This window comes from Bacillus rossius (genome assembly GCF_032445375.1).
Source record: "Bacillus rossius redtenbacheri isolate Brsri chromosome 4 unlocalized genomic scaffold, Brsri_v3 Brsri_v3_scf4_1, whole genome shotgun sequence".
Classification (NCBI taxonomy): Eukaryota; Metazoa; Arthropoda; class Insecta; order Phasmatodea; family Bacillidae; genus Bacillus; species Bacillus rossius.
In genome coordinates this window covers 31,508,922-31,526,147 of record NW_026962010.1, presented here as the reverse complement: position 1 = coordinate 31,526,147, position 17,226 = coordinate 31,508,922, and the positions used below count along the sequence as shown (strand labels likewise).

Here is a 17,226-nt window from a genome sequence, read left to right as displayed (position 1 = left end):
TTACCTAGTAATTTCAAGCATATTTTCCACAGAAACAATTTCAAGCCTATTTCTTCTTTCTGATACTGCAAAGCATCCCGACGGTACAATTCTTCCATGTGTACACAAATCCCAGTCATTAGTGCATATTTATTCGTTTCAGATATTCGCAAAATGTTTTCGCTTGATGAATTTTCGAAGTTCACTATGTGTACATAAATTGAAAACATAAACGAAAATAATTACGATATTTAATTTAATAAGTGGTGTAGCCGTAAGTAAACATGAAGAAGAATAAAGTTGCTGCTTGATATAACAGACATTTTCTTTCCGTGTCGTTTCACGGTCGCCAACTGCTGTTCTACACAAAAACATTACGTAAGTTTTTACAAAAGCTAAAATATGAAACGTGTTTACGTAGGGCAAGTTGCAGCAAAGGTATTATGTTGGCTATATTGAGTGCATTGAAAACAACATAAATAAAGATGTGTGGTTTTATAAACTCTGCAGTACGTTTCAAAGTTGTATTGAAATTACTTTTCACGTATTTTTAACGTGTTTTCGCACCAATATATGGAGTGATACACTTGAACAATGGTCACAAAATTTACTACTTGAAGACCTTCCTTTCTAGCGTGTCGTTTACCGTGATGAAATTTTACAAAGGGTACAAAAGTTTGATGTTTTTCGGCGGTAGCCTACAACTCACGTAGTTTAGGTTCCCTACCACGTTCGTGCAACTTCGGATTTCTCTCAAAAATTGAAATTAAAAAAAATCGAAGTGTTAGGTTAGGTCAGTCACAACATGCTTGAACTTCTGATTTAGCGGCTGAAGTGGCGTTAATAAACTTCGGAAATCTTCGGAAATTCTTGCAGGGAACCGAAACTACGTTAATTGTGGGCTTCCCGTTTTTCGGACGGTATTTTTCGTAGATTACAGTTGAGACACTGGACTCAGTACATGCAGTGGCTTGTAATTCATACATTATAAGCAAATACACTAGCGACTAATACCGGACAGCTACAAAATTTCTCAACATTTCTCCACAAAAATCTGAAATTTGTTTCCTTGTAGTTACAATATGTTTTTTTCATACTGTAGGTAATACCTACACCAGAATATTGCTTTATCTGGCCTTGAAAAACAATTTAAATTTTTGAGACCTTGAATTTAGAGAGCTTATTTGTAGGCCATTATGATAAATTCATTATTAGCTTTCATTTAATGTGAATTTACTATATTTTACATTTAATAAAAATAATATACATTCACATATGTATGTTTAATTAATATTTAACATTTTTCATTATTGTCTCTAACAATACTCCAGAACCACAATTTTATAGAATCAGTGTTAGAAATGAGATAGGCCTATTATCGGAATATCGGGTATCGGTTATCGGATCGGTAAATTTGGAAATATCGGAATCGGTATTGGTATCGGGTTTTTGGATATCGGGCCATCACTAGATTAAATGAAATATAAAAATTTCAACATGAGGTAAAATAAGGTTTTGTTATTGTGTTATTTTGACGGCAGAATTGCGAATGTGTTTTTTTCCTTCGACATGGCTGGTGAGAGCTCTTCGGCCCATATTGCTGAGTTGAATACTTTTGTAGCACAAAGTGCAGTACGCAGAATTTATGTTTTTAGCAGAGGGTTTGATATGCTGTAACTGTGACTTCTTGAGCCAACTCTCCTTAAAAGTAGTTTTCTTTGACATCTCTAAGCTAAAAAAAAGTACATATTAATATTTTCAGGTTAGGTTAAAAAATTATTGTTTATGAATTCTTAAAAAAATATTACTACACAAATACAAAAACTATTACAAATTCACACCTAGCAATATAACGGGCCTACTTAGAGAATTACAATAGCAGCATTACAACATGCAATACTCTTACATTCTTACAATGTTAACTAACGACTCTGGGGAAAAACATGTTCAGTTATGCATATTTTTTTATACACAATGTGTCACGCAACAGAACTCACGGATTATAACGGTTGAAAAAAAAAGTAATTAACAAAATTGTTAGAAAAAATGCAAAAACATAACCGCACACAAAAGCCACGTGTTTTCGTATCAGCTTGGTAGTTTTCAAAATGAGAATTGGTATTGCTTCTTTATCAAAATACACTTTATTTTCTTATGATCGCATCAAAAACTAACTTCACCTGAAATAATGCCTTTAAATTCACGTAATAAGCTTTGTACTCATCTTATTCCACGTGAAAATAGCCTTCAAAAGATAAACGACGCCATGCCCGTTCGGTAGTACAGATATGGAACGGAACAAAACACAAAGTCTCAAGGGCACAAGCCCCTGGCAAAGTGGTCAGAAAAATAACACTAAGAGATAAATACCATGTGCATCGCCAGAACCACTGGCAGACAAAACGAATAGTAGGCAGTCTTGTACTTGACGAGCGAGTTGTAGCGGTCCATGGTGTAGTGCTCCAGTCTCGGGCGGCCATCTTTGTGGAAGCTGTGGATGTCCAGCGACTGTCCCAGGAAGGTCTTGTGTGTGATCTGGAACAACACAGTCTCTTCAATAATGTTCCTTGTTTTGTTGGGGCTTACCAAAAGTTATGAGTTGTAACCCAGACATGAAATTTAAGAATACATTTCCAAGAAACACAAAAAAATATATATATAAATAAAAAAATTTCCACACAAATAAAATCATTCTGAATGTCACTACAAATATGGTAATGAAATGTGTTTAAAAATATGTCTGAAAGCCCAAAGCAATCAGTATTGTATTGTAGTCACCCATCTGAAACAGTAAATGAAACATATAGCATCGTGAGAGGTTAAACACAGCGGCTACGGTGAGTCTCACTGCTGCACACCTGGTGAGGCAGCCCTGCATGTGACATGACTTCATGAAGCAGTTCTGTTGCCAAAGTCCAGACTTCCCAATACTGTTTTCATACGTGGAAAATTATGAATGAATCAATCATAAAAATCAATGGGACTGTATCAAAAATAATCATGTTGCTAATACGTACTTACATTGCAAAAGCTACTTATATAAATAACTTTTAAAAAAACTTCAAAATTCACAAAAGTAACATAAGTTCACAAAAAAGAAAAAAAAATGTATGTGCTAATTTAGTACTTTTTTTATTTATTTATTTATTGTAATTAGGAACTTATTTTTTATTATGTAATTATTCTTTTATCATTTTGAAGTCGGTGCCAAGTAAAAAAATACAGAGCGCGTGTTAATCTGTACATGTGATATAAGTGAAACTTCCTTGTCATTTCAAACCTCAACTAATTATGTATACTAGTGATATCTACATCTCTCTTTGGCTAAATAACTATTCTTTGTCCTGTTCGCGTTTGAAACGTTCCACAAAAATGTTTCATGAAAATGTTGCACTATACATCGGCATTGAAATTTTAATCTCATTGCGCCCAAAGAAGTTTCAATTAAAAAGTAAACTATAATTGTTATTGGTAGTCACTAAATTCAATGTCTGTTCAAAATCAGTTTCAACGCTAGTTAGGAAACAACTATCGCTAGAAGTGCTGGGCGTAGTGGTTACCATGATTTCTAGAGTGTATCCGGTATTCAGCTGTGTAGTCTTTGCTAAGTCTTTCTTTATGTTGTTTGTATGAGTTTGCAATAAATAATGGATGATATATACATACATATCAAATATTATACAAGTAAATTTTTTTTGTTATACTAGGCAACTACTTCAAATTTATAAAACAATTAAATTGGTGTATAAAGAATCTTTTTTTTTAGTGAATTTATGTTACTTTTGTGTATTTTGAAGTCTTTTTTTTTAATTATTTATTTTTAAATTTTTTGTGATGGGTAAGCATAGTAAAAATGCTTCTGGAATGAGTGAACGACGGCTAGCTGAAACTGAAGATGAAAAACGGAAACGCTTAGAAAAAATAGAAACAGAAATTTTAAAAGATGTAAGAATGAAAGTCCAGAGGAGATAGAAAATAGTTTGCCATGTAGTAAGGTTTATGTGTTAAATAAATTAAGAAACAAACGTATGTTATGCTCCAACTACCAATGTATTACTCAAAACACAATTTGTGGAAGTTACATCCTTACCTGGAGTCACATAGTTAGAAAGACTCTGCATTCCATATTTTTACTTCCTATTGTAAAAGGCAACACCCTGACATATAAACGTTTGACTGTACAGAAGCTTCTTCAAGAGAGACGCAACTGGCACTATATAAATTGGCTAGTCATTGACCAAATTTCAATGGTCTCCTACGAGAATTTGAGTATTATCCATGTAAGTCCAAAGGAATTTAAAAACAACAAGAAATTATATGACGGAGTTCACATCTTACTCTTTGGTGACACTATGCAACTGCCTCCTGTCAACGGTCACTGTGTTTTTTGCAACCATCATGGTTTGCAGCAGAAATTAATTTGTGACATCAGTTTTCAATTTACGAGCTGACAATACATATGCGCAAACAAAACAATAGTGAATTCATCAATCTGTTAAATAATTTGTGAGTTAGTGAATTACCTAATAATCATATGCAATTGTTATGTCAACATCGCAGTATAACAGGAGAGTATGCTGACAACAATAACATCACAGCAGAAAATGTGCAAACACATAAGAGTTCATACCATAAACGCTGTAGATGAGTCTCATGAACTAGCCACTTATGGAAATACGCCATCAAAAAATGTCGTTCCGAAAGGTGTCAACAACTGCGGAGGTTTATTATCAACGCTATAGTTATCTGAAGAATACTGGGTCATGCTAAAGATGGGCTTGTAAATCAATGGGGATTGTCAAGAAAATAAAGTGGCATGCTATTCAGAGAGCATAAATTGAAGAAGGCGAATTACCTGAATGTGTATTAATAAAATTTGTTTAAGATACGATTGAAAGCAGAATGAAAGATGATGATGGTTTGGTTGCGATAACTCCTGTTGTTGCAATATTTCAGGAGACTAAAAGATATGGAGACGTCAAGTTCGGAATGTTATCCTTGATTCTAAGCTGGGCAGTCACATGCACAAGTTACAGGGCACTACACTTAATAAAGCTATTATAGACTTAGGAAACAAAAATTTTGCTGAAAGCCGGGTCTATGTAGTTTTCAGTCTTGTAAAAACCTTGAAAGAAATAACATTGTCTGATTTAGAATCAAATAAATTATTGAGTTGGCCACACGAATATGATTACAAAGTCTAACTTCATCCTAAGATTGACATTATATACTAAAAAATTATCCTTTTTACTTATAATACGTATTTTAACTATATCTTCACGTGACTAGACATATTTCGTGAAATATGTTACACACGGAGAAATTAACTCACATATATTATCAGTGGCGTCTCGTCACGGCAAGCAAGGCAAGCAGTGCTTGCCCAGGCAGTTTCCAGACATTGTATTTTTTAAATAAATATTTTATTCAGAATAGTATTTTACTTTGGCTCGTGCAGTTAGGTGTATGTATTTTTTACACTATCTTCTTGGGACCCAATACTGTGCGCTGTGCGCTATAAAAAAAGAACTCGTTGACACAAAAACATGCTGTTTTAGAAGCGTTGCTAGGTTTAGAAGCGCTGGCAGGACCGCTTTCAGCAGGAAGGCTGCCGCAGTAGTTTCCTTTCGGGAGGGGGGGTGGCATGGTACAAAGGTTCAGGGAGGGGATTGGCTGGAAAAATACGCGGTAGAAGCTACGAAGGTAACGCTTTCTTGCCGAACTGGAGCGAACATGGCCGAAGCAGACTGTGGAATTTTCCCGCCGACTGCTTCGGCTATGTCCGCCACAGTTCGGCAGGGCAGGTGGCGATGTCGCGTTTCAGTCGGCGGTCGTCTCTCGGGGCGCGCGCATCTCTCCCGCGGGCTGTTGGCTGGCAGTGCGTGGGGGATTTGTGGGCGTACGATGATACTCCACTCCCACTTAGTATATAAGTAATGTAGAGTAGGTATTTTACTATCAGAATAATGTAAGTCAATCATTATTTTTCAAAAATAATGTATTTAAAAAAAATGTCAATTTTTCTACCTGTGGAATAGTCAATGTTCAGTTAAGAAAACTACTTAAATAGCACCATTTTGTACCTTGAAATCCATATTTTCCCGGCAGAGGGCCCCCGGACCCCCCCCCCCCCCCCCAACTTCATCATGTTTTGGTGTGAACGGAGTTATTGCTTCCCCTCATGTAAACCTCACGCCTCGCCACTGTATATTATTCTATAAAAACTTATGCAGCAAATTAGTTTCTGAAAAACTGGAAATAGAAAATAATTAATTGGGAACTTTTTTTTTTTAATTAACTTGGATGCACAAGAACATGCGATGTCAACTATACTTGGCACTGAAATAAGATAAGAATTTAAGAAATCAATCATTAATAAGTTGTGTTACTAAGTTCACATATATGCAAAGAAAAGAGACAATACATTAAATAATCTACACAATATGCTAATTCCTTCCAATTCAACACTAGATCATAGGACGCATAAATTAAATTTAATGTAGTATCCAAAATTATATATTGTACTTACAAAAGTTCCAAAACTTCAAACAATTACATGATATTATATATATTCTTATCAAACCAAAACAAAATCTGAACTCATAAGTCATGATTCATGAACAATACCAGCTAATCACAATCAGAGAACAAAATGAATGAGAAAATTAACCTGTGCAGTAACCTCTGGACAAAACTAAGCACCAAATTATAGTGCAGGAAATCATGAAAACAAAATGTAATACTAAACCATCATTAATTTGTGTTTGACAGTACAGAGAAAATTGAATTTTGGATTGTACATAGACATATACATACAACACTTTACCCTTAAACCCTTTACCCCACAACACGTACCAACGGTCCTACACAATAAACACCCGTTGAATTCTCCTTCCTACAGTAACTTTTGCTCATGTGAATCCAAGTCTGTCAGCATACTACCAGATATGGAAGTCTGATGTTGCAAAACTGGTATTCTTATAGTACACTACGGTGTTTATCACCACTGCACCTTCTGTTACACCGTGGAACAATGCTCGGACTTTTAATAAGTGTAGTTTGGCACTATTATCTCTGTAGTAGGTCTGTACTTCTTAAATGACGCTGTTAACATACCATCAGTCATGAAAAATATTCTAATAAAGGCTTGGATGTGTGCTGAGTTATATTTGCATATGTAATACAGAGGTTGAGAGACCCGTTAAAAAACCTAACTTACGAATAAATGGATCGGAGTCTTTATAATGACCAGGATTTTCCACTAGATAAACTATAAAAAAAAAAATTGGTTGTCTGTAAAGTTGGTTTACAGACGATAGTTTAACGTGACGTCATAACAAAACATTGATGAAATGATTACATACTTTTATGAATAAAATTGAATAATTTTTATTGAATTATCACTATTTTGTATGGATACAAAGAAGGAGTGAAATAAAATCTACAATTTAATTGATAAATTTATTTTTTTTTTGCACTCATTAATTCAAATATGTTTATTACTTTAACGAAGATATTATTTTAACTATAACTTTTATACATGTTTGCTATTTAACTTCTTCCAATCTGTGTTATTCTGTTAAGGATAGTACGATGATAGGAAAAGTAGGAAACGAATGGGAGTGTTTCAAGGATGATGTGAAGGAAAATGGCTTATCCAACACTAAAATGCAGTCAAAAATAATATATTTGCACCACGGACTCTGCAGCAATGCTAGGAGGAACGGTTTAGCAAAGAGCAATGAATATGTTACATTGAAATGCATGAAAACAGAATTACGCCACGGACTCAGTCGTAATGCTAGGATATTCAGGTTAGCAAAGAGCAATATAAAATGAGCGTAACGGGACACAACGAAACGGGAAAATGTGCATAACGGGACACTTTTTGTGCGTGCAGCCGGCGTTCATCGATTTATTAGACGTTGTCATGTCAAAAAGGTTTACGTTAAGTATTGAAATAACTCGACTGAAAACAAATTGGTTGTCTGTAAAGTTGGTTTACGGACGATAGTTTAACTTGACAACGTCATAACAAAACATTGATGAATTGATTGCATACTTTTATGAATAAAAAAGAATCATTTTTATTGAATTATCACTATTTTGTATGGATACAAAGGAGTGAAATGAAATCTACAATTTAATTGATAAATTTACTTTTCTTTGCACTCATTAATTCAAATATGTTTATTACTTTAACGAAGAGATTATTTTAACTATAACTTTTATACATGTTTGCTATTTAACTTCTTCCAATCTGTGTTATTCTGTTAAGGATAGGACGATGATAGGAAAAGTAGGAAACGAATGGGAGTGTTTCAAGGATGATGTGAAGGAAAATGGCTTACCCAACACCAAGATGCAGTCAAAAATAATATATTTGCGCCACGGACTCTGCAGCAATGCTAGGAGGAACGTGTTAGCAAATAGCAATGAAAATGTTACATTGAAATGCATGAAAACAGAATTACGCCACAGACTCGGTCGCAATGCTAGGAGATTCAGGTTAGCAAAGAGCAATATAAAATGAGCATAATGGGACACAGTGAAACGGGACAATGTGTGTAACGGGACACTTTTTGTGCGTGCAGCCGGCGTTCATCGATTTATTAGACGTTGTCACGTCAAAATCAACAAATTTATATACAATGTATTATATATTTTGCTGGTCTCTTATCCTGGTTTTCATATTGAGATTATCATGTGGGTGGAAAAAAAGAAAGGGCACTTTGTACATAATGTACTTATTAAAAAGAACATAGATTCACCAATTATCATTTGAAATCTGTAATAAGTCACAAAGTTTTCAGTGTTTTGCTAATAAAATAAATAAAAGTTGTTGCTTCCCTAAAACATTGAAGCTCAGCAGAAGTGCAGGAAGTAGCATATTGAGGAGGCATCCTCAGGAATGAAGGCGAATTTTGCAGGAAACCCTTAAAATGAAGGAAACCGGTGAAGTTATTGGTTGATAATAGTATAAGCAGTAGAAACTTGAAACGTAAAGAAGAAGAAACTGGAAATATTGAACCCAATTCACAACAAATAATGTGCAGCGAATTAACATAAAATAAAATGAACACAAACCGACACAAGATTGTCATGTTAAAAGAAAAAGGAGGGGGGGGGGGGGTGTAGAAGAGTTAAGAAATGTAGGTCAAACTACCAAAAGGTGGGTAGAGAATGCGTGTTGTCACTACATGCCGACGAGAAGATGTCGCACAGGAGCATCCATGCTCCGGGGCGTGGCACAACACAAGTAATATAATAAACGATACAAGCAACTAAACTACATGTCGAAAGAGAGTAATAATTTGGGAACTATCCCATATACTTAAGCGACTACATGCCGTATTAAAAACTGGCACTAACGCAAGTGAATAAGAACTCGGACGAACAGGATGTTACGTCTGTTCAGGACGGAGGTGCGCAAGAGACTCTATGGCGTCGCGGCGAGAGCCGAGGGATGCGGGAAACCTCGTGTATCAGTGCGCAGGGAGCCGAAAGTAGTGCGAGAGGTAAAGGCAGGTCAAACATGGGAGTATTTGGACCAGGAGGGGGGGGGGGGGGAGAGGATAGAAATCAAACTGCACAAGAAGGCCAGGACGCTGCAGAATTGCGATAAGGATTTAGGCAGGGGGCACGTGGAAAGTTTTATTTTGCGAGCAAAGCATCGTGCTGGAAGGAAGGTGGGGAAAGGGTGTTAGAATGGCGTGATGCGGTCTTGCATGGGATACAGGAAATGTTGTGAACAGCACTGGAAAAACAAATCAAGAACACTGTTGCTTGGCGACAGGATGCTGCAGATGCCAAGCCGAAAGGCTTAAGAAAATTATATAAATATTTTAAAATAAAAATTCACTTGAATAAATCTAAAATAACTTCAATATCAAAGAAATAAAAATTTAAAAAAGTGCCATAAATTACCTAAAAAGTGGCACACTGTTTATATATCACTTATAGACACACTCTTCTATTAAATGTTGAGTCTATAGTTTGAAAACCACTGCCACGGACGCCTCTTGATTAGTAATGTGTCCCCCAGAAAGTCTATGTGGTGACTGTAGACACAAATTCAGTGGTCACTGACGAAAAGTCTATATCATGAAGTCTCACTTCGAATAACTCCTGGTTATCTTGTTGGTGATGTTAGATTTTTGTAGCTGCGATAATTCTGTATGCAGCCCAAAAAACATTTCAAAGTCTAGAAAATTCTCAACTCAGAGAATAAAATATACAGTATCTTCTTCGTCGAAAAACCATTCAACTGATGAATATTGTTTGTAGACTCACTTTAATCTAGGCTACATATAAATGGTCCTTGCCATTTCTCAATAAAATATTAGAATGAGACTGTAACTAGGTCTTCTATTTGAAAGTTCTAAAGAACAAACTTACATAATTTCTTTAAAATGAAACTGTTTGCCAAAAAGATAATATTTTCATTACTTACATTAAAAAAAAAAGTGCAATGCTATTGAGTTACTGACTTAACTGAATTTGTATAGTATTATCTGCTACATAGCATAGAGTAATAAACAAGTAATTTGGAAGGAAAATAAAACCTTAATTACCATTGTACGTCATTACTCATTGAAAAAGAAATATCCTTATGATATATATTACAAATTGTATAATTCACACACAATGAATGATTCGCCATACTTATGCTGTTGTTTTTTGTTAAAGAGTTTGTATGTGTTTCTGATTAGTTCTATAGTATGGTACCTATCGTATTGACATAATATCGATAATAAATCAATCTAAACATTCATGCTGTTTGTCGTTAACCTTTATAGTCCAAGTCCATTCCAGTCCAGCACGTCCTTGACCATAGTTAGGTTCCCACCTTGTTTTGGGATTATCATAAACCTAACAAAACCTCAATCACTATACATTTCAGATTTGATTTTGAGGAGTTCCCTGGTGTATCTTCAAAGCACAAAGTACAGTAACAATGAAATTAAAATGTGACCACTTTGGAACTATACTGAACCCAACGAAAAAAACATAATTACAATCAATTTGTAAACAAAGAAGACAAATTGAGAACCTCTTCCTTTTTTTTAAGTCGTTTAAAAAGCACACATAGGTGATATGGATATTAGAAATAGATTGTATCGGTTATGCAAGTAATTACAATACTAATTTTGATATTTTTCAGTTGAACTTCTTACTTACCAATAGTTCAAGACATGAGAATGATGTACAGACTTTCAGTATGTATTTTAAAGAACAAGTGTATTAAGTTAACCTACATATGTATATAGGTAAAAATATTTAAGGCATATTTTATATCTAAGTTGTGGAGCCCTGAGTGGCTCAAGAGAGTATTTCAGAAATCACTCTAGAGCTGGGATGTTCCAGGAAAAACATAATTAAGACAGCAAGATAGTACTAATTACCTTCTTAGGCAAAATTATGCCTTTTTAAACTACAGTAAAACCCCGTTGTTACGCCCCCCACGGTCAAAATATTCCATTTTTCACAGCAAGTCCTTGTTTAGTCATCTCTGGCAAAAAACTGACCAGTTTTCAGTACTATATATAAATTTATTTTAATAGCAGATGTCGGCATTTTGGACCACCTACTGCTGCCATCGAACCGAGTGTAAACATGGTGCAATACACAGTACACTGTATCTTTTAACCAGCGCTATATCCATTTTACACTGATTTCTCAAGGAAAATTTTAATTTATAAGATGTGGATGTGACTATATACCATGCCAGTGGTCAAAAAGTTTAGGCGCCATGACATCGCTTTGTTACAGCTGGCGTGAGCAGGCAAGATGTGGAATGTTACAAGGGTGGGGAAGGAGCGTGCATGGAGGACGGATAGCAGCCACTTGCGAAGTGTGCGCTGCGCTCGGGTGAAAGGGGCCACCTTTTTTTGTGCTGTGAAACTAAATTTATTCTGTGGGTCACCCTCAACTGTTCACCAAAACAAACCAAAAATTAGGGATGTGTGAATCCTTGATTTTCAGTTCGGTTCTAATCCGATTCGAATCCCTGACAATATTTGAGATATGAATCCAATTCTGAATATTAAGCACAGAATAATTAAAAATAACTGATTAATTTAAAAATGTGTGTTCTCTTTTTTTTAACTATAACTACTGGCAATAATTTACTACACTGAGATTGAAATGTTTATAATTATGTAAACTTAATTAATAATAAACATTTTAAAATATGAAAACCAAAACACATTCGATTCTCCTACTCAATCGTAATAAACTGCACGCCACAGAGAAATCTCAGTTTTATAAACATTTCAGCAAATGAAACCATTTTTTCTCCAATAAATAGCCAAGACTTTTTTTCTTGTAGGTATATAATTGTTTTTAGTTTATAGTTTGCTATACGACGAAATTCGTAATTATAGATTAAGCTCTCGAAATCTCGAAATTTTTTTAATGTTACTGTGTTAATTATTTAATTTACATGTCTTTCTTTGATACATCATATTATAAATACTTACGTAATAGTAGCCTAATTTTATTTTTCACTGCTAGTATTTTTGAGCCGTATTAAATTAACTTTTAACTTTTGTGAATATTCGTAATACTGTTTGAATCCATGTACGTACAACAATTCTGGGTTCGGGTAATTGTGGATTCGAACCATACACGAAAATATTGGGTACTCGCACATCCCTACCAAAAAAATTAATTACCGAATCAGAGTAAAACATGTGCAATAAGATGTCAATAAACAGTAATCAAAACCAAGAGAGACAGAAATCACTGATATCCAAGTCGTAATAACAGAAGCAAACACAGAGGGTAGTGTGTCCTAGAGCAAGCAGGAAGTAATGCCTTCTCCACGGAACCCATATCTGTGGTTGGAGGATGATGGCAGGGAAGGTGTTGTCTACTAAGCCACACACAGTACAGCGGCGCTCGACAAGAAAAGCCAGCATAACGTAAATAAAACAAATTTTCAGCCTTATTTCCTTAAAATATTTTTTACTTAGAAACACAAATTTTTCACGATTCCTTGAAAAGGGAGTGCATTCGTAACAGAGAGGAGGTCGTAATAAATGGGCTTCTAACAACAGGGTTTTACTGTAACCAACTGTTTCGAATGACGTGTTAGTGATAGCAGCACCGCTTGATTCAGTTCCACAGTTGCACTGCAGCCTTGTTTAAATGATGCGGGTTTATGTGGATGTACACAAACTCCCCTAGGGTTGGTGGCACATGCTCTCAACCTAATGTACCTGGGTTATGATCGAGTGATCGCTGGTGTCACATTCATACCACAAGACTCGGCCAGTGTTGTTACCAGCTTAAGCTCCAACATTACCTGAGGTCTTGTAACTTCAATTACCAACAAGGTCTAGTTGACAATGGCCTCTTTAGATACTTGGCATAAATGATAGCAAAACTTTGGTTTCAATTGAAAGCTGCAGTCTTAAAACTTAATAAATATTAGGGATTGGCCGAGACTCAAATTCTTGCTCCAAGTTGAGCGAGTAGCTAAAGCTAAACTTGAAAGTTGAGTTCTTTAAACTCAACAGGATGAGACTCTACCATATTTTTATTACTCATTACATATTTGACATTTGCAACAAGCATAAAATCACGTACAATTATTTTGCAAACACTTTCCAACATAATCTTATAATTACATTTATACAGTTTTCTTTAAGTACGGTTAATTTTACATAATTACTCTTCATAAGAAACGTACAACAATTCTTCCGCTATTTAAGTTTCAAAACACTGAAAAGACACTATTTTGGAATGGCCTGCTGTAGTCAGATATTTATTTATTTATTTATTTATTACAATTGTGCCCTGAACACCAACACTCATTGAAGAGACTCCAGTGGTGTGCACGGTATTAACAAAGAACTGTGACAATACTAAATAGTAAAACAAAATACAAAGAACAAAAACAAACAATGGACAAAGACACAAATGAACATTAAATACTTCAGAAAAAGTTAATTGAGAATAATATAAAGTTTATAAATTTTATAATATATAAGTGGCTACATACATATCTATTCAGTAAGTATTCACATAAAAATATTTTGGCAAAAAAATTAAGTCACTATTGGTAATGACTAAATAAGTTAACAAACTAAAATTATTAATTAACTTTATTTACAAGTTGATCAAATCTATTGTAATTATTTATTAGTCTAAAAATAACATAAATGTTTCTGTTAGTGTACATATAGTAGATGTTAAATGACTATGGAACTGTGGAGAACTTAAACCAGTATCATCCAGGAGATATTTACAATTAATTTTGGAACTGTAACAGTTTTTCATATAGAGCGGGTCTTGATAGGTTCGCCAGTCAGAAATAATAAGTTAATTTAGGGGGAGGAAATTGTTTTAAAATATGTAATAAGTTTGATTAATTTATTTTGAATATTCCGAATTTTGTCATTATCAGATGAATTAATATTTTTCCATTTTCAATATTACTGTACAATATCCTAGTTTTGACTTTTTTTTAAAAAAAAAAGCATAATACGTGATGTGTTTGTTAAGGCTAGTGTTCTACTGTAACTAGAGGTTAAATAATCTACATATTGACGATAAATTAATTTGGAATTTTAAATTAATCTAAGATCTTTTAAAGTGATAGTTTTTGGAATTTAAGTATTTTCTATTTTAAATTCTTATTTGATGGAAGATGTTTCCTCAGGCCGAATATATTTCCTTTTCTTCTGGATCAATCATTTCATCAATGTTTTGTTATGACGTCACGTTAAACTATTGTCAGTAAACCGTCTTTACAGACAACCAATTTATTTTTTAAATTTTTTTTTCTGATTTTCACATTTTTGTCAAAATGTCCAATTTTTTGATGGTTCCCAAGAATGTATTCGTAAAATTACTGCTTCGTTAAATCCGGGGTTTGTGACATCGGGGTTCTAGTGTATTTAACTACGGCAAGCAGAAAACGTACATGTAAACTAACCAGTAAAAATAAAACTGTCTTTTGACATATTTTCTTTAGAGGTGGCCTGTAGGGCGACGGACTTGTCATGAAGGTTGAAGTGGGTTTAAAGCAAAGCCGTCTAGCATTGTGAGTGACAGCATCCAGCCATTGTACGGCTGGTTTCTTGGCGAGTAGCGGTTTGGGAAGGGGTAGGGGGGGGGGGGGGATGATGAACTGAAAATTTCTGAAAACATCTATTACGACCCCCCCCTCTATTTCGACCCTATTCCTGGGAACCGTGAGGGGTCGTTTCAGAGAGGTTTGACTGTATTTGGAGCGGTTTGAGGAGGTAAATAGATATTACAGAGAGTAAATATTTTGGTTGAGGATAATTTAATTTTTAAAAACACACAGCTTCAATACCAGGGTAATCAAGAATATGTATAAGCTGAACTGACATGAAGTTAAATTTTTTGACAGCTATTAAGACACTGCCACCACATTCTTTCGATGTAACACATTTTTAAAATGGTACATTGGTCAGTAATATAGTGTGAATTTATACTAAAATCATTAAACCATGTTTCAGTAAGGCAGATATCATGAGAATTGACAGGATTTTCAAAGAATTTAATAGATTTAGTTCTTGGACCTCTGTTATTTTGATACAATAATTCCCACTCCTTGGGATTAGAAAGCACAGAAGACCAAAATTAAAATAAAAACTTTTTAATGTGTCAAATTTTACATTTATTTTTTTTACTCCAGTAGCAATGGGCGGACATAATTATTTTCGTAAACAACAAAAGTTATTACATAGTTCACACGCAGTTTAATGTCATTTGAAAAATAAATTTTTGATGTATTGTTTGAAAGTGCCTATGTATTGACTTTTTGAAGTCGGGACATTCGTTTCCAACCAGAAAATGTCAGTAGATAAGTAAAATAATACCGTGTTAATTGTCTGTTTGTTTCAGTTTTCATTTTGGAAAGGTAATCCTTTGTAGGCATTATTTTCACATGTCCATTTAATGAAATTAAAAAGATACTAGAGAAGATAACATTTTTTTAAGAGAAAAATATAAGAAAATTCTAAAAAATGTATATATGAGTACAAATTTTGCTAAGTTATTCTGCATACTGCAATTAATTTTACAAATTAAATTTTTTTAATAGAATTTTTTTTTCTAGTTTATGGAGTTTAGGGAAATAATCCTAAAAAAAATGCATTAACAATTTGAAAACTTTTATTTTCTACTTCATAAAATGTTTTTGAGTCCTTTAAGAGGATTCTGTTATGTTTTCATTAGTTTATCAGAAGTTCACTGTTTTAGCAAGTGGTTGGGTTAGGTACATGAAAAAAAGGGCAAAATTGTGAGAACAATCGGTTAGGTTGGGACAGCTGCATTAAGACTACTGTGATACATAGATTTACAAATGTACCTATTTTAACCTCATCTAATACTATTTTAGGTAATTTTAATATAGCTAACCATTCAAACAATTTTTCACTATTTTTCATATTGCCATACTAAACTAACTAATAATTTAAAATTCTTTAAAGTATTTTTTAATGTAGCTAACCCAGCCAGCCATTCTCACCATTCATAATTAGCTAACCTAACCACTGTTTAAAAGGTAAACAACTAGTGAAATACCTACTTGATGTGTTAAAAGGCTTTTTATGAAAACATGTTAGAAAGTTTCAGAAAAGAATATTACTTTTTTATTTTTTATTATTAATTAGAAATGACACTCCCCTTCAGAATTACTAGCTAGGAATGTTTAGAATTTGAATAATTTAAAATGAGAAAAATATTGTTTAAGTTTCATCAATATCTTCTCAAATTAAATTCACTTTATCACAGAATTTTCCTTGACATCCACTGAGTATTCCAGAACCCAGTGGGGATAAAATACTAATTTTAAAAGATATTATATATAAATGCATGATTAATAGTTATATTTTACTTATTCACTTGACACAAATGACTTACTCATTGAAGACATATACAAACTTTAATATAACGTTAATTGTAAACTAACGTAAACACCAGGAAAATAAAATTACCTAATCTCTAAAATTTATGCAATTACTCGAGATCGGCTTAATTTTTGAGAATTCAACTCGACTAAAAAATTATCATGTGTGAACTCGAATAGAAGGTATTATCGTATTAACATGCAGAATTGTTGCCCCTGAGTATGGGTGGCACATATAATTTGGGTCAAAAAAATCCAACGTTTTAAAAGTAAGAGTCACCCTTGAATATAGGTCACACCATATATCTGTCTTCAGTACAGTACCATGGATCTGAAGTCTTTGTTCCATGACTCAGCTT

The 17,226-nt window shown here is 34.0% G+C and overlaps 1 protein-coding gene across 1 annotated transcript in view; it reads right to left on the bottom strand.

The window, feature by feature from the left end:
- Positions 1 to 2,245: 2,245 nt before the first annotated feature.
- Positions 2,246 to 17,226, bottom strand: part of LOC134541545 (farnesyl pyrophosphate synthase-like) — a 33,778-nt gene continuing 18,797 nt past the window's right edge. Inside the window, exon 5 of the mRNA XM_063385059.1 lies at positions 2,246 to 2,514. Within this exon, the coding sequence (XP_063241129.1) occupies positions 2,335 to 2,514 (180 nt within the window). The 3' untranslated portion in view covers positions 2,246 to 2,334. The remainder of the gene's footprint in view (positions 2,515 to 17,226) is intronic.